The sequence below is a fragment of the Episyrphus balteatus genome, chromosome 1 (assembly GCF_945859705.1).
Source record: "Episyrphus balteatus chromosome 1, idEpiBalt1.1, whole genome shotgun sequence".
In the NCBI taxonomy this organism is placed as follows: Eukaryota; Metazoa; Arthropoda; class Insecta; order Diptera; family Syrphidae; genus Episyrphus; species Episyrphus balteatus.
The window spans coordinates 169844272-169862120 of NC_079134.1; the positions used below are offsets into that span (position 1 = coordinate 169844272).

At 30.2% G+C, this 17849-nt stretch overlaps 3 protein-coding genes across 3 annotated transcripts; all 3 read right to left on the reverse strand.

Annotated features, from left to right (window-relative positions):
- Nucleotides 1-2301: 2301 nt before the first annotated feature.
- On the reverse strand, nt 2302-3770 carry LOC129912283 (putative inorganic phosphate cotransporter). The gene is made up of 3 exons (XM_055990485.1): nt 3717-3770; nt 2553-3650; nt 2302-2490 (listed from the first exon to the last, which is right to left on the reverse strand). The coding sequence occupies exons 1-3, from the start codon at nt 3768-3770 to the stop codon at nt 2302-2304; spliced, it is 1341 nt and encodes a 446-aa protein (XP_055846460.1).
- A 2884-nt stretch (nt 3771-6654) lies between these two features.
- On the reverse strand, nt 6655-9302 carry LOC129912291 (putative inorganic phosphate cotransporter). The gene is made up of 4 exons (XM_055990499.1): nt 9166-9302; nt 8543-8676; nt 6903-8003; nt 6655-6840 (listed from the first exon to the last, which is right to left on the reverse strand). Exons 1-4 carry the CDS (start codon nt 9194-9196, stop codon nt 6655-6657), a joined length of 1452 nt encoding a protein of 483 aa, XP_055846474.1. The 5' UTR covers nt 9197-9302.
- Nucleotides 9303-13533: 4231 nt separating this feature from the next.
- On the reverse strand, nt 13534-17699 carry LOC129905165 (putative inorganic phosphate cotransporter). Its single transcript, XM_055980572.1, has 4 exons — nt 17567-17699; nt 17311-17456; nt 13821-14915; nt 13534-13755 (listed from the first exon to the last, which is right to left on the reverse strand). The coding sequence occupies exons 1-4, from the start codon at nt 17595-17597 to the stop codon at nt 13570-13572; spliced, it is 1458 nt and encodes a 485-aa protein (XP_055836547.1). The 5' UTR covers nt 17598-17699; the 3' UTR covers nt 13534-13569.
- Between the last annotated feature and the right edge of the window lie 150 nt (nt 17700-17849).

The window sequence follows — 17849 nt, forward strand, 5'->3', positions numbered from 1 at the left end:
AATATCGATGCGGCTTTACATGAAACAACTTTTTTCTTTTTTACATCAAATCAATCAAGCTCAAAAACAGTATATACAATGTTGTAGGTATATTATGCGTATACCTGTTGGTGAATTTGAAAAAGCTTTTGTTATTTTATGTTTACGGTCGGAGATTTTTTCTGGAGGTAAAAACATATGTAGGTACGAGCATTATGTAGGTTGGTAAGCCGGGTTAACCCACTGATTGAAAGATTTAAAACTAAAAATAAAAAACCTATATCAGTAAATAAAATGCATTATTGGTAAATGATAAATGAAAATGGTAAATTATAAATGAAAATGCATTAACTTAGACAAAATATTGATGAAACTGTGTTTTCTTCCATTGGATGGAGTGGATTTCAAGTCAAAAATAAAAAAAAATTGTGGGTACTGTGGCGTATGCGTAACATTTTTTTGTATACAGACAAAAAAGAATATTTTGGTACCTATGTATGTTTTTGAATCCTTGATTTTTTTCAAATATATAAACTGAAGGCTTAACAAAAAAAAGCGTTGGAGTCAAAATCTGCCAGGGTAAAAATTCTGCTTCATAATGCTTTAAAAAATTCTGCTTTCAAAATTCTGCTCTTCTTTAGGTTAAAATTCTACGAAAAATTTAAATTTTTTTGCAGAAATTTGTTAAATCATCTTCTCGCAAAATTTGCTGCTTATTTGATCAATAACTTACTTTGTCAATTTTTGTAATACTTTTTATTTTTAATCAACAAATTTAAAAAGCGTTGGAGTCAAAATCTGCCAGGGTCAAAATTCTGCTTTCAAAATTCTGCTCTTCTTTAGGTTAAAATTCTGCGAAAAATTTAAATTTTTTTTGCAAAAATTTGTAAAATCATCTTCTCGCAAAATTTGCTGCTTATTTGATCAATAACTTACTTTGTCAATTTTTGTAATACTTTTTATTATTAATTATTAAAATTATTAAGAAAAATTTTTTAAATTTCCAAACCTTTTTTTAAAAATCCGATTTTCTCGGAAACTACTAATTTGATTTCAACGAAAATTTTTGTAAGAAAGCATTTATAAAAAAATTAACCTTTGTATTTTTCAAAAAATTTTGATTTTTTTTTTTTGAAAAATCAAATTTTCGAAAATTGGACATTGATTTTTTTTTAGATGTTGGTTTTGGATGTTAATAAGTGATTTCTGCAAAATGGCATATCAAATTTATTTTAAAACTTTTTTCCAAAATTAATTCATAAAAAAATAAGTTAAAAAAACGGCTCTAACGATTTCGAATTTTTTTTTTCTAAAAATGCATCTTAATAAAACATAAGAAATTGTGTTTTGGAGGGTAATTTGATTCCAGATGTTGTTTTATTCCTTTGAAAAACGATACTTTATATTTTTTACTTAATTTTTGTTAAAAAGTCCTAAAAATTCTAACAACTTAAACCCTAAGAGCAAGTTGTGGCCATCCAAATCCAGTCGTGCATTTTATTTAATCTATCACATACAAATGAATATTCAAAGTTGAGTAAGAAAAAGGATATTTTGATCATAAAAATTCGTTTCTAACTAATTGTCAATGGCTATTTATAAAGATGTGAGTTATAAGAACGTCAGATTGTGCATTTTGAAAAATATTTACGACATTTAGTAAAGAACTAAAGTGGATTTACACCAATGCGGACTATTTTTGTTAAGCACAAAACGAAACAGAAAAAGCAGAATTTCAAAGCGGACTTTTGAAAGACAGAATAGAAAAAAAAGGAATTTGAAAAAAGAATTTTCGTTAAAAAAACAGAATTTTGAAAACAAGAATTTTGAAGTCAGAATTTTGACCCGCTAGCTCCTATAAAATTGTTCAATAGCAAAATTGATACCACTTAAAGATGATTTAAAAAAACGATTTCTTAGGTACACCATAAGTGGAAGAAAATTTGTAATGTTCTTGATTTTTTGAAGAAATGTTATTAAATGTTAAAAACGATGCAGATTTTTAAATAGTAAGAAAGTAAAGAGTATGTTGCGAAAAATTTCGAATGCAAATAGCTGAATCTCTGAGACTTTTACATTTCTGCTAAGTGTAACTTATAAAATCGTAATGCAAAATTGTAACACAAGTTACAAGAAAGTTCAAGATGTATCATAAATACTATATTCAATAGTATTCCATTTATTCTTAAAATTAAATTTTTTTTTGTTTTGTAAGCTTATTTTGAATTATACATTATCTTAAACAATATTAATTTCAATTAACCTTATAACTAGTTCACCAGCTTCTTATCTTCTAAGGAAATACACTTATACAATTCTGTTTTAGTGAACACTATCCTTATATTCATAAACAATATTTTTAGTTTTATTGTTGGCTTTTGTAATAATCACTGACTGAGGTTCATTCCAGTACTGTGTTTCGAATTTACCAAAACTGATAAACAGCAAATTTCCTATAAACAATAAACCCGCTGTTATGAAAAATATAATCCTCCATTGTTCAGGATTTTTCTGAAAGCAAAACAGAAAAAAAATTAAATAAATTGCAATTTCATATAAATAAAAATTATTACCTCATCAGTAACGATAAATCCAACACTCAATGGTCCAAGAACACTCATCAAATTTGCAATACCATTAGCAATGCCCATCAAGTTGCTTGCAAAATTTGGCGACAAATCTATATGATTAACAAAGAAGCCCAAATAACAAGCTGCATTCATTCCAACAATAATCATCAATAACACAATCACAAGAGTTTCATTGTCCTTTCCCATATAACCGATAAAAATAAGTCCAACCATTGGTATCCAGTGTCCGATGGTGTTGAAGAATTTTCGACTCATCGACAAACTCATGCATTGTTTATTTCTGAGAACTTCCGAAATAAACGCAAAGAAGTAACAAAGCAGGAACATGACCCAATATGGTAATGATGAAAGGATGGCATTTGTTTTAATATCCATTCCAAGGATACTTTTTAAATAAGTTGGGATTTGAGTAAGAAGGGTTGATGCAAGCCAAGCATTAGTACACTGCACAGCCACAAGACAATAGAATGGCACCGATGTCAAAATATGTAACCACGGGGTTGACAAACTACTTTTAGGTTCTTCAGCTGTTATATCTTTTGGTGACTCAACACTGGGAACGGGTAACATTTCAATGTACATCTTTTCTTCTTCTAAGATAAAACGGTTTTCTGATGGTGAATTCGATGCAAAGAAATAAAATAGTACTCCCCAAATGCAACCAATGCCTCCGGATACATAGAATATTCCAGGCCATCCCATAAAAGATCCTGATATTTCTCCACTCGCACACAACATTGAAGCAATTCCAAACTGGGCACCAGAATAACAGATTATTCCCAGCAATCCGCGTTCTTTAATTGGTGCCCATTTGGATAAAAGACTATGCGTTGCTGGAAAAACTGATCCTTGACAGAGTCCTTGAGCTAATCGCAAGGCACATACTAATGGCCATCCAATAAGCTTAGCGCTAATTGGTATTAAAAAGCAAATCATTGAACACACTACTACTGTGATGAGGAGGATTTTATGGCCGCCATATTTTTGAGCTAACTCCCCAGAAGGCAACTGAGTGAGTAAATAGCCCCAGAAAAAGCTACTAAGAATAAGAGATTTTGTTTTCTCGTCCCATAAGAAGACCTGAGGGGAATATAAAGAATGAATATGATTTATTTTAATTACCTAATGTGTTTGATTTCAACTTACACCGTGTTCAGAAGCTGCAGATTTGTCTGTCATTGCTACAATAGCTACAGACATATTTACACGTATTCCAAAGGAAACCGCTAGTCCAAGAAACATGAGAACGCATTGCAAGTGTCGTATTCCAAAAGCTTTTTCTACAAATAAAAGATTGGTTATTAAAAATGCAACGATAAAGAGTACCAAGTTATGAATTTTTGGGGGTTATTTCTCCTCATACTACTTTTTAATCTCGCTAAGAACATTAATAGGCCCCTAAGCCTCTAATTATATTAATCAGAGTGGACTAATTTAGCTCATTACAAAAGGTTTTAGGTTAAAGTAGGAGTCAAAGAAAAGATAAGTAAAGGTATTTAAAATGAAAAACCACTGTGGCAACCTTTTTTAAACAAAACATCAAACATGTATCTTTACATAATATTTCCATAACTTTGTAGTTTGGTTAAATAAGTTTGTATGGCACAAAAGCTAAGGAGATGAAACTAGGTTATTATATAATAACCTAAAATATGAAAAAGTAACACTTTTAATTAAAAATAAAAGTGCATACAATTTTTTGTTTCACTATCATCTATCCAAAAATACTCGAATTTTAACTTTTAGATCTAAATTTGTGAAATTTGAGTTATTAAGTTTTTTTATTTATTTAAATAAACTAAGATGTTTGGGGACATATCCATTATTTATCCATGCATCAGTTTTTTGTATTTCAAGAGGGTTGTTACTTGCCACACACACGCTCTGATTTTAAAAGTGGCAATTTATTTTTCAGCATCACCTTATCTTTCAGTTGACATCAATTTGTTACTCTATTATAAGCCACATTGACTATAAAAATAACCCTGGCCAAAAAAGGTTTTTGCCACAAGAACCAAAATATACTTTTCTAAAGGTTTTCTGGGTGCTGAACTCGAATTAGAAGTCAGAAATGTTTGATTGGTTTCGGTTCTTGAGATATTACCGGAAGGAATGTAGAAAAGAATCAAAGTAAAATTTTTAAGTTAAATTTTTGAAAAAAATATTTTTACACTTTGTTTATTTTTGAAACTTTAAAAAAATCGATCGACCTAAAACACATATTACACTGTTACATTGCTTTTGCACCAAATATAAAATTGAAGAAAATTAAATAGACGTTATGTTTATGTTGTTGAAGTAATGTAGAAATTTATTGATGAAAGTTTTCAGTATCAAAGTACCTTTGTAATCGAGTATTTTCTGTTCAACCATTTTGGATCACGAATTTTTGGATATGTCTCGAATTAATTATAACAATATATAAGGTAAACATAAACTTTGCTACTGTTTTTGTTGATGTCTTTTAAAGAACTGTTTCAATTCGGAACAATTTTGGAAGCCAAGATGATAATTCTGCCAAATCATTTATTTGAAAATGATAATAGAAATAAATATTTAAATAACAACTTATAACAAAAAAAAAAACTTTGTTTTATACCTGCAAATTTAAGGGTGTTAAATATTTAGGACAATCATTTTTAGCAATTATAAAGAGATTAACTGTTATCAAATTGTTTCCAAATTCTGTCTTATCACAAAGATACACTCGTAAATCAACTCAAAAAATCAGGCTGCATACCCGAATTTCAGTCTTTTTGCTTAGATTTGCTTAGATAAAACGCGATTCAATGGTGAAATTTTTATTTTTTTTGAAGAACTTGTATATTCTATCAATTTTCGAATTTCTTAAAATTTTTACAGCAGTTTTCTGCTCACTTTTAGATATAACTGAAATAATCGTGATAATTCAGATAAGCATTTAGTTCACTTTTGTATGGTATTTATACATTATCTTAAAAAAGACGCCTTGGCTTCCATCAAAAAATCCCAAACATTTCTAGATTGTATCTGGCTTCCTCTAGTTTAAGCGCCACACTGTGGCAACGATTTTTCTTTTTGCAGAAATCTAAACATTTGATATTTATGATATTTTTCTAGTTAGTCTTTTTAAATGGAGATGATTTTAACAGTTTTCAATTTCGTAAGTGCATACAAAATTGATATACCGGGTGTTTCAGGAATTTGGTCATACACAATTTTCAAATTTGTGTTTACAGGCATTCAAATCCTTGTAATCGATTTTTGCGACTGAATAATCCCGCGACTAAAATAGCAAGTGTGTCCCTAGCCTAAGTTATGCAAGTTATGTACCTCCTGGAAGAGCTTTTACTCGGAAAGTTCAAAAAATATTGCAGCGGTAACAAAATTAAATATATCAAAACACACATCAAGTACCAAAACACCGTTGCATACTTTTTTGGTGTCTAGAAAGCATTCGATGGCATATGTGTTAAAAGCCTTTTCCATAAACTCATTTCCTTCGCAGTATCAATTACAAAAGTGAATGTGCTTTATATCTATTACACTCACTCAACTATTACACATCGAAAACAAGGCTGTTGTTTTCCAGGAATTGTATAGAACCACTTCATTCGAACCTGCATATGCCTGCCAAACGCAGCGCCTAATACGAATATATTCGACTTACCTTTTATTTACTTTTCAGAGACTCAGAAAAGCACGTTAAGGGTGTTAAGAATTTGTGAAATTGAAAATATTGTTGAAATATTAACAATTTCACTTCTGTTAAATGGGTTTTTCCTTGTCAGTTTCGAAAATTTCTTTCATAAGAGTACTTTGACGAAGGGTTTCAAGAACATACATTTTTATAGAAATGGATCTGAAAGGAACGATTATTTACAGAATGATTACAGTTCAGATAGCGAACAAAGAATTTCAAAATTAAATTTATGAAATATTTAAAAACAATCTTTAGTATTTACAATTTTTGTATTTTTAACATTTCAAACTTATTTCTAAATTGACTAATAATTTTTATTTCATAATTATCTATTCATTTTTTCAAAACAATTTATTTTTATTTTGAACCTAAGACAAAATTACCAGTTACTAAACTGTAAATTTAATGGACTGCATCCTTATAAACTGAAAGTTGGCTATTATTTTTGGATGTTTTAACAACTTTAACTGGTTGAGGTTCATTCCAGTATTGTGTTTCGAATTTTCCAAAAGAAATGAATAGCAAATTTCCTATGAATAAGAAACCTGCTGATATGAAAAATACAATTCTCCATTGTTCTGGTTTTTTCTAGAAATGAAAATAAAAAGAATTACAATAATAAATATAATAAAATATTAAATTTAATTTACCTCATCAGTAACGATAAATCCAACAGACAAAGGTGCCATTATACTCGTCGTATGTGCAATACAATTTGTCATGCCCATCAATGTGCCAGCAAAATTTGGCGATAAATCTATGTGATTTAGCATGAATCCCAAATAGCAAGCTGCCTTCATTCCCACAGTAATCATCAATGCAACTATCACAAGAGTTTCATTGTCCTTGCCCATATACCCCAAACTGATAAGTCCGATTGCCGGAATCCAATTTCCGAGACAGTTGAAGAATCTACGACTCACTCCCATACTCATGCATTTTGTCCTTCTGAGAATTTCCGAAATGAAGACGAAGAAATAACTGAGTCCTAGCATTACCCAGAACGGAAGTGACGAGAATACGGCATTTTTCTTAATGTCCATTTGAAGGACTCCATTTATATAAGTTGGGATTTGAGTTAAAAGTATATCATAAGCCCAACTATTGGCACAATGAACTATCACAACACAATAGAATGGAACTGATGTCAAAATGTCTAACCAAGGAGTTGGTAAACTTTTTTTGGGTTCTTCATTTGTATCCTTTGATGATGGTGTTTCAGCACTGGGAATGGGTAGCATTTCAATGTACATCTTTTCTTCTTCTGAGATAAAACGGCTTTCTGCTGGTGAACTTGCTGCGAAAAAGTAAAATAGAAATCCCCAAATGCAACCAATACCTCCAGAAACATAAAATATTCCAGGCCATCCCATAAAAGATGCAGTTATTTCTCCACTCACACACAGCATTAGAGCAGTACCCAGTTGGGAACCAGAATAACTGAGGGTTCCCATTAAACCACGTTCTTTGATTGGAGCCCATTTAGAGAGAAGAGTATGAGTTGATGGGAGAACTGATCCTTGACAGAGTCCTTGAACAAATCGCAAAGCACACACTAAATGCCATCCACCAAGTTTTGCACAAAATGGTGTTAATATAGCGAGCACCGAACAAATGGAAAGTCCCCAGAAGAATATTTTATGACCACCATATCTGTGAGCTAGTTGTCCCGAAGGAACCTGAGTGAATACGTAGCCAAAAAAGAAACTGCTAAGAATGATTGATCTTGTTCTCTCATCCCAAGAATAGATCTGAAAAGGAATTAAAAAGGATAAATTATGGTTTAAAAGCTTATGCTATGAACAAATGTAATTAAAAAAGGTATTTATAGAAAAATATAAGATCAGAGGTTAATCAAAGGTATCTCAACAATTTTTAAAAAGACGATCTGGTTATCTTTAGAAGCATTAAAACCTTACTATGAGCAATAAACTTCTTTAAAGAAATCCATCAAGGACAAAAGAACTCATTTCGAAATAACGTTACTTAAGCTTTTCATTCATTTACATCTTTTTGAAATTATTTCATTGGCTAATGAAATGAGCTGTTTCTTATTTAAATATTCCTCAAATACATTTAAGTTTACTTAAAATGTCTTATTTTTAATTCATAATACCTAAACAATCAAAGATAACAGAAGTCGTTAACTTCAGTATTTTTTTTTTCAAACAAAAAAACAACAACATGTAATTAAATTAAGAATTAGAAAATAAATTAAACAATTAAAGCGTCTTCTTTGATGAAGAGTTAGTCTCTAATTTATTATTTCAAAATATTTTCTATTACTTACACCATTCTCGGGAGATCCAGATTTATCTGTCATTGCTACAATAGCAACTGATAAATTTACACGCAGTGCATGCGAAACGGCATTTCCAAAAAAGATAAGAACACATTGCAAGTGTCTTATTCCAATGGCTTTTTCTAAAAATAAAAAAAAAAAAATAATAAAATATATGTATAAAAAAAATAAATTAAATATAAAACTGTCCCAGAAAAATTTAATAAAATGCAATCCAATGAGTAATATTCAAGCTATGTATGACGATTATCACAAATCTGAAAAATGACGCTATTTAAAAGAAATTATAAGACGCCAATCATTATTGTCGTGCAGTGATTTAATTTTCGTACGGAGATGTTCCTTTTTATACAAAAAAAGCCACGACCTTTTCAAATAACTTAAACAGAAAACTCCTTCGAAAAACACTTTTTTCAAAAAACACTTTTTTCGAAAAACACTTTTTTTCGAACAAAAATACCGCAAAGGAACATAATTATAAAAAAAACTGTTCACAGGACATAGTAACTCCAATTTGTTTTTGGGCCATGCCTGAATTTGTTTTTTTATTTTCTATGCAGTAATTTCACTTAAATTGGCAATAAATCAAAAACAGTTTTTGAAGTTTTTACCTTTGTAGTCAAATTTTCGATTTTCAACCATTATTGTTGAAATTGCTCTTCAATGAGTTTTAACTTTAATTACGTCTTGTAATTATTTTATTTTTGTAGGTACGTAATGTCACTCTAAGATATTATTACAGACTATTCAGAAAGTATGAATTTTGTATAGCATCTATAAGATACGATGACATGAAAATGATAAAATGCATAAATATTGACTTATCTAAAAAAAAAAAATAGAAATTAGATAGGAAACATTCTTTTATTTACTTACATTAAAGTATTTAAATCAATCTGACAAAACAGGTACAAAACAGTTACAAAACTTTACAAGTTATTATGCAGTAGTTACTTACTAGCTTTTACTAGTTTGATAAATCTATTTACTATTTTAGATTGAGATTAAGCATTAAGAAGAAGTAAATTTGCAAAGTCGATTTTAGTAATGGATAATGCAATTAATTTTCTCACAGAACATTCTAAATTCAATTTGGCTATACGAACTCATGAGAATCAACAAGAACGAACATTGTAGAGAAAAAGTTACTTTAAAGCAATTTCTGTAGGTATTTAAAAATAACATCAGAAAGGTAATCAACTTTAGGAGAGTTATTTTTTGATTGACTAACAGCTCTATAGCCAGGAATATGTTTCGGGAGGGGCTTTTTTGATTTGTTCATTTTGTCAAGAGAATAGAGAATCCAAACGGCAGTGAAAAGAAATTTTAACGAGAGTTAAAAATATTTAAGTAGAACACAAAACCTTTTTAAAAATTTAACATACCTTTTTGAAATTTGGATACAAATTTAACAGATTACAGATTTAAGCTCAAGCAATAATGGACCGATTCGAAAAATTCAAAACCCGTATGCATTTGAAAGATTTCAGTTATAATATTTATTAATTTTTTTTTTGAGGTTATATGTACTTCTTTTGCGGCGTTGCGTTTGAGCAAAAATTCACTTTTTGACAAGAAATTTCAAAGGGATTATCATGCTCACAATAAGCACCATGTCACCATTTTAAAACAGTGATGACGCAATTGCCATCTCCGAGATTGACAATTGGGCGGCACACAATGGGCCCAAAGGACCATTTGCGTCTCAAAAATGGTTTTTATGAAATTTTAATTTTTGGTAATTTCTTTACGGAAATGAATCAAGGGAAAGTTAATCTATATGTTTTCATTGAAAATTGATTTTTAAAATGAGTTTCTCTATTACAAAATTGTATCTGAAGTCTCCACTTGAAAATACTTTAGTTTGAGAAACAAAATAAAGCAAATCTTCACGATACGTTTTCAAAACTATATTTGAATAAATTATATAAGTGTTGTATGTCGTTGGAAAGCTTATTTTAACTGCTATTTATATTTCTGAAAATAAAAATTTTTAAAAATATATTTTTAATTAATATTATTTTTTTCACACAATAAGCTTTTATTTGCAGTTTTTTAATTTCGAACTGAGTTTTAAATGTTTCCGCTGTCTACTTTTTTTCACAATTTTGTTCTTTGGTTTATGTACTAAAAGATACAAAAAGAATTGGCTGCTTTTATCTGCTTTTCTTTGATAGAGAACGATATGTCTGTCGAAAGACATAGTACAAAAAAACGTATTTTGGTGCATCCTTACCTGTTTCAATACATATCTTGAGTTCTATTGATCGCACTGTCAAGATTGATGTCTTCAGGCTTTGGGGAAATGACAGAGCATCAGTCCTTATATTCAGAATGTGATTTTGTGTCAATTTATCCTGCTCACATTAATTGGAAAACTCGCGATATTTAACCCCTCGGAAACCATATAAAGCCGCGATTTAAAGCTGCCAGACTTTTGAATTCGTTATTAAAACGCATAAGGCTATATAACTGCATACTCACATTTTTGTTATACCTGCACTCCCAAAATTTGCTGTGGGCTCTTAGACTTAGTATATGCACCCGAAATTGAAGATATTTGTACTATTAGAAAAAGTCTAAGGTAGCAGAAAAATGTTAGAATTTCATATTGTAATTGTTGAAAAAAATTTCATCTATGGAAAAAGTTACATTTTTTGTATTTTTTCTTTATTGCATACTCATAAAAATAATTAAGTAATTTTAAGACACGAAAGGAAGGACTTTATAAAATTAAGAAACCAGTTTTATTTTATTTTGCAAAATTTGAGAAAATAATCTTTTAAGATACAAAAGTTACAGATTTTTGAGACGTTCTAGCCTAGTCAAAATCGATTTTAGCTTTGAATAAACGTTTAATACTTAAATAAAAATATTTGCTAAAAAAAACTGTGTGTCAGATAATTTATTAAACATTTCAGGTAATATATTCCTAATTTGAGTTAATTATTTTCAGACTCGATAAAATGACAGATTTTTGGAAAGCCATAGTCTAGCCAAAATTGTACTTTTTGAACTTTGCCTAGCTTTTCAAAGCTCAAAAATAGTTTGCATTTAAAAAAAACTACGCTTAATGATTTCTAATACATTAAAGATTATATGTTCCAAATTTGGTTTAATTATTTCAGAAGACAAAAAAGTAACAGATATTTTTAAATACCCAAATCAAGCGAAAATCGTACTTTTTGAACTTTGACTAATTTTTAAAAGCTTAAAAACAATTTTAATTTAAAAAAAAAGTAAATTGAATGATTCGTTATATATCAAAGACATTATATTCCAAATTTGAAGCAATTATCACAAAAGACAACAAAGTTACAGATTTTTGAGACGCCTAAGGCCATATGGGCCCACTGTGCGGCAGGGCTGTAGTTTCACCTGTAGAGTTGGCAGTGCTTTAGAATTTCAAAATGCATGTGTTATGTCACAAGTTGCATGTTGCATGTGGAAAGTAACACTAGTCATGTTCACGGTTGCCGTTTTGGTAGAATCCTACCAAATTTGGAAGGTTTTTTTGGCTTTGGTAGGTTGGTAGGTTTAAACTCGATTTGGTAGGTTTTTTTTAAGTCACCTTAAAATACTTACTATTTTAAAGTTTTTAGAATGACTATTAAACGCTTTATTCTCAAGTCAGTCAATTTATTACATTTATTTAATTCCATTCTTATAGATTACAAAATCTGTTTCTAAAAGTTGCAATTTCAATGCATTAGTAAGAAAAAATAATGTAGCTTCAAAACTTCAATTATAAGTTTATCCAAATAACGTCAGAAATTGACAAAAATTTGCATTTCTAACTGATGAACCTTGTGGTACCAAAACTCATTTTGGAGGAGAGGTCACTACATTTTTTAATTTCATTCAAACACTCCGCTTCGAAAAAAAATTCAGAACTTCAGATCTTTGAAATACAAATTTTTAGAAATGACAAAAGCAACGAAATTTTCTGAAGACCATCAGAAAATCTTCGTAAAGTTTTTTTTTTATCAAAAACTAGAAATTAATCTTTTTTGTTTTTCGTTTTGCTTCATTTTTACTCTCTGGAATTTTGTAAATTTTTTTTTCTTCGTTTCGCTTCATTTTTATTCTCTGCAATTCTAGCAAAAAGTGGCCTTTGAAGTTGTAATGTACATACTTTAAATGTAGTTACCGTTTTCGAATTTTTAATCATTTTATCAGTTAAGAACAAAAATTCGAGATTTGGTAGGTTTTTGTATAATTTGGTAGGATTTCTGGGGAATTTTGATAGGAATTTTTTTTCACCAGTGGCAACCGTGGTCATGTTGCATTCAGCATGCAACATGTGGAAGTGCATGTGGAAAGTTCCATGTGACAAGTTGTGTGTCGCAAGTTGCATGTAGCAAGTTCCATGTGGCAAGTTGCATGTAGCAAGTTGCATGTGGCAAGTTGCATGTGGCAAGTTGCATGTGGCAAGTTGCATACATGGCAAGTTGCATGTGGCAAGTTACATGTGGCAAGTTGCCTTTTCCAAATGCATGTGGCAAGTTCTATGCATGTAGGGAACTTCTAAGTGAATTTCTGTGAGTGAGAAGTATAACTTCAATCGCATGTACATGTGTTTAATATTACACATACTGACGCCTTTGTTTATAAAATGTCAGGATTTAGCAAACTATAATACTATTAAAGCAACATTTTTCAACCCCAAAAATAAATAAAAACAGTACCATATTGGTTTTATTTTAAAATCTATACTCAAAGAGTGTATTACGTTCCCTCGTGTGGAAGGAGTACCTATTCTTCTTAAAATAACAAAGACTTTTCCTAAAAACGAAAGGCCTTTATGGAGAATTTCAAAAGGTAATAAATTATTTTTTTTTTTCATTTTTTTTATTTAACGTTACAATTTTGTTCTTTGACAACTAAAGTGAAAAAAACAGTAAATCGGAACCTGAAAACATTTAAAGTTATGTTCAACATTTAATACAGAATTTTTGAATATAAAGAATTCCCAAAAATTTTGTTTGAAAACCTCAATTATTTATTTCATTTTATTAATTATGTTTTGTTTCTTTATAAACTGAATGTTGGCTATTTTTTCTTGATGTCTTAACACTAACTGGCATAGGTTCATTCCAGTATTGTGGTTCGAATTTTCCAAAAACAATAAATAACAAATTTCCAATAAATAAGAAAGCTGCTGCTATGAAAAATACAATCCTCCATTGTTCTGGGTTTTTCTAAAAGTTAAAAAAAAATATTTAAAAAATATGTTTATAAGATATTATTTAAATTATTAAAATACCTCATCGGTTACGATGAATCCAACGGATAAAGGTGCCATTATACTCGTTGTATGTCCAATACAATTCGATATGCCCATCAATGTACCAGCGAAATTTGGTGATAAATCTATGTTATTTAAGCAAAAACCTAAATAAGTAGCTGCCATCATTCCCACATTGATCATCAATAAAAGTATCACAAGAGTTTCGTTCTCCTTGCCCAAATACCCTAAGCATATAAGTCCGACTGCTGGAATCCAGTTTCCGATAGTGTTGAAGAATCTACGACTTACCGACATACTCATACATTGCTTCTTTCTAAGAACTTCCGAAATTATCAAAAAGAAATAGCTCAGCGCCAGCATTACCCAAAATGGCAATGACGAAAATAATGCATTTTTCTTAATGTCCATTTGAAGGACGCCTTTAATATACGTCGGAATTTGAGTTAAAAGTATGTTATAAGCCCAATTGTTAGCACAATGAACAACTACTACGCATAAGAATGGCACTGATGTCATAATGTCTAACCAAGGGGTTGGCAAAGCTCGATTTGATTCTTCATTTTTATCTTTTGGTGATTCTGCACTTGGAACAGATAGCGTTTCAATGTACATTTTTTCTTCTTCTGAGATAAATTGACTTTCTGATGGTGAACTTGCTCCAAAAACATAGAATAATAAGCCCCAAAGGCAACCCATACCTCCAGATACATAGAATAGTCCAGGCCATCCCATAAACGATGCTGTTATCTCGCCACTCACACACAACATTAGAGCAGTTCCCAACTGTGAACCAGAATAACTAATAGTTCCCATCAAACCGAGTTCTTTGACTGGTGACCATTTGGAAAGGAGATTACTCGATGATGGTTGAAGTGATCCTTGACAAATTCCTTGGATGTAACGCAATGCACAGACTAACTGCCATCCACCGAAATCGGCACAAATTGGTGTTAAAATAGCGAGTAATGAGCAAGAGAAGAGTCCCCAGAAAAAGACTTTATGACCACCATATTTATGAGCCAATTGTCCGGAAGGAACTTGCGTTATGACATAGCCAAAGAAGAAGCTGCTAAGAATAACCGATCTAGTTTGTTCATCCCATGAGTAAATCTGGAAGAGAAGAAAAGTTAGTCATTTGTTTAAAAAAAATTATTATCTTACTTTGAAAAGATTAAGAGAAAATTAGTTAGTACAAATATTGAAAAAATAATCTTTGAATCCCTGATCCTGTATACTAATTGGTAAAGACTGCCAAAATTTACTAAGTTAATCAAAAATCATTAATGTTTTAAATTAAGAAAATAAAAGAAGAATTTTAAATATTTTTTTTTTCCTTTTTATTGATCGTAAATCATAAGTTATGCATGATGGGTCTTTAAGATAGTCCTCAAGAAAATTATACAAAATTGCAATCTTGCACATTTAATTATATTAAATAATAATAAATTTATTCTAATCTCAATTTTTAACCTTGAAACTCTCAACCGTGTTAATAAAAAAATATCTTTTCTCAGAACGGCTTATGGTATGAGTGTATAATTTTAACGCATTTAACTAATCTAGGAATTTAAATATTCTGTTGTTTATATTTATCTACCCAAAATACCTTTGTTTGAAATTCATTACATTTATTAATATTTCTTAAACAATTTATAGATAACAGAAATTGTTAATTCCTTTTGCTTTTTTTTTTTTGAATTAAACAATAAATATAATTTCTTTAAGATTTTTTAGATAAATTATATACTTAAATCATCGGTGCGGGGAACTAAGTCCACGGGAACTAAGTCCACTGAGGTAGTTAGTTCCCACTCAGTGAGAATGAAACCTACTTTAGTAAAGTGGAGTAAGTTCCCATGCTACTTAATTCCCATTTCACCAAGAAGAAGTTAAATAAGAAGAAAAAGAGTTGCGAGTTTTTAATTTGACTTTTTACAGAATCTTGAAAATCAGCAGTTCATTTCGATATCCAGTTTTTAAGAAACTGAAAAGAGCCCGACAAACAATTTTGGTTCTATAAAGCTTTACAGATGCAATTGTTGCTTCTGTAAAGCATTATAGAAGCAAAATTGTAAGTTCGTTCCTCTGCTTAGGTAATGTTAGATCGCCAGGCAGACGCAAATGTTTGTATGTTAGCGAAGTGTTATAATTTGGCAAACGCGAAGCGGAAAAACTTTTGCTCACATAAGAATCTATTTAATTTGTACAACCCAAACGCGAATCGGAAAAAAATTTAGCCCAGGGGAGAATCAATTTTGAGGTGTGAAAATAAAAATTCGCGCGAATTTTTATTTTCACACCTCAAAATTGATTCTCCACTGGGCTAAATTTTTTCCGCTTCGCGTTTGGGTTGTACAAATTAAATAGATTCTTATGTGAGCAAAAGTTTTTCCCCTTCACCCTGTTATAAACTCAAAAAGAATACATATCAAAAATATTTTCGAAAAGACTTTCACTTTCCATGATCTTATTTGTCACGATTGTTTTTTTTTGGGACATATGTCTCAGTAGTGAGGGACATTCCTAAGTCCCGAGTTGGATTCTAGTAAAGTGGGACATAAATTCCAAAAAAAATCGGAACTTATGCCCCTGCGCGTTTTTTTTTTTTTACTAAAAAAGTACTTTTACGAAAAATAACGCTTATTTGATTACTTTAGTTTTTCGTTATTAAATCGTTGTTGAAAATAAATTCTCTTTTGATTTTGTTGAGTGTGTACTAGGTTCCCATTAGAGAGTGGAATTCAATCCCACCTTGAATGGGAAAGAAAACCACTTCACTAAAGTGGATTTCGTTTCCACTCAATGAGAACGAAGTCCCTCAGTGGACTTAGTTCCCGTGGACTTAGTTCCCTGCACCTAAATCATCAGCTGTTTGCATACATTTGCTGAAAAACAACAACTCTCATTTTCCTACCAAATAATGGAAACTTTCAAAAACTATCGCAATTTCGAAGGAGAACAACTTAAACGAACGAAGCACGTCTTTGGATTGAGACATGTATGTTTCTATGTATAACCTTCTTTGACGGCTGAAAACTTTCTTTAGCGAAAACAAACACGTTTTCGAAATATTTGAATATGAACAGGTCAAAAACGCGTTTTTTTTGGTAATTTTGGCCTTGAATTACGTCACCGTTAAAATTTTTTTTTTTTTTTCAAAATTAGTATGCAATCTCCAAAAGCCATATTTTATCGTCTTGAATATGTTTATTTTTTTTCTCAAAATTATGGAAAAATTTATATTTTAGATCAAAGGTAAAAAAATATTTCATTAAAATCTAATTTTTGGGACATTTTAGCGAAAATAGTGATGAGCAGAGCGGAAAAACTAGACGCGTTGGAATAAATATGTTAACAGTTTTGAATTCAGCACACTCAAGTTAATTAAAATCACCTTACAGAGTTTTTGTTCCGGACTATTTTTTGTTTTTTGCCGATCAGTGTAATTGTTCAATAAAAATCATTGCAATTAATTAATGTATAACAAATATCTATTATTACTTACTCCGTACTCGGAATCTCCAGATTTGTCTGTCATTGCCACAATGCCGACAGATAAATTCACACGAAGGGAATGAGCAACGGCTTGTCCAAAAAATATAAGAAAACATTGCAAGTGTCTAATTCCAATTCCAAGTCCAATAGATTTTTCTGAAAAATATAAATTGAAATAGTGTTATAATTTAATAGTGTTATAATTAGACTAATTGACCACTAGTTCGCAAAATAACCAAACTCTTATATTATAACAATATACTTACTTTTGTCGTCGAATCTTCGAATTTCATTCATTTTTGTGAAAATTGACAATTAAAATATTACTCGTTTAGTTTCGTCCGATACTTATTCCTTTATACTTGATTTCACTTTAAGATATTGCAGCAGACTGTTAAGAAGAAATTAATTAAGAGAAAGAAATTAATAAAGCATCTGTGCAACACAGGAAAAATATGAAAATGATAAAATAAGCAAATATTTACTTCTCGCAATAAAAAAAACTTAGAATGAAAATATTTTGTATTTTACCTACAAGTATTTAAATTA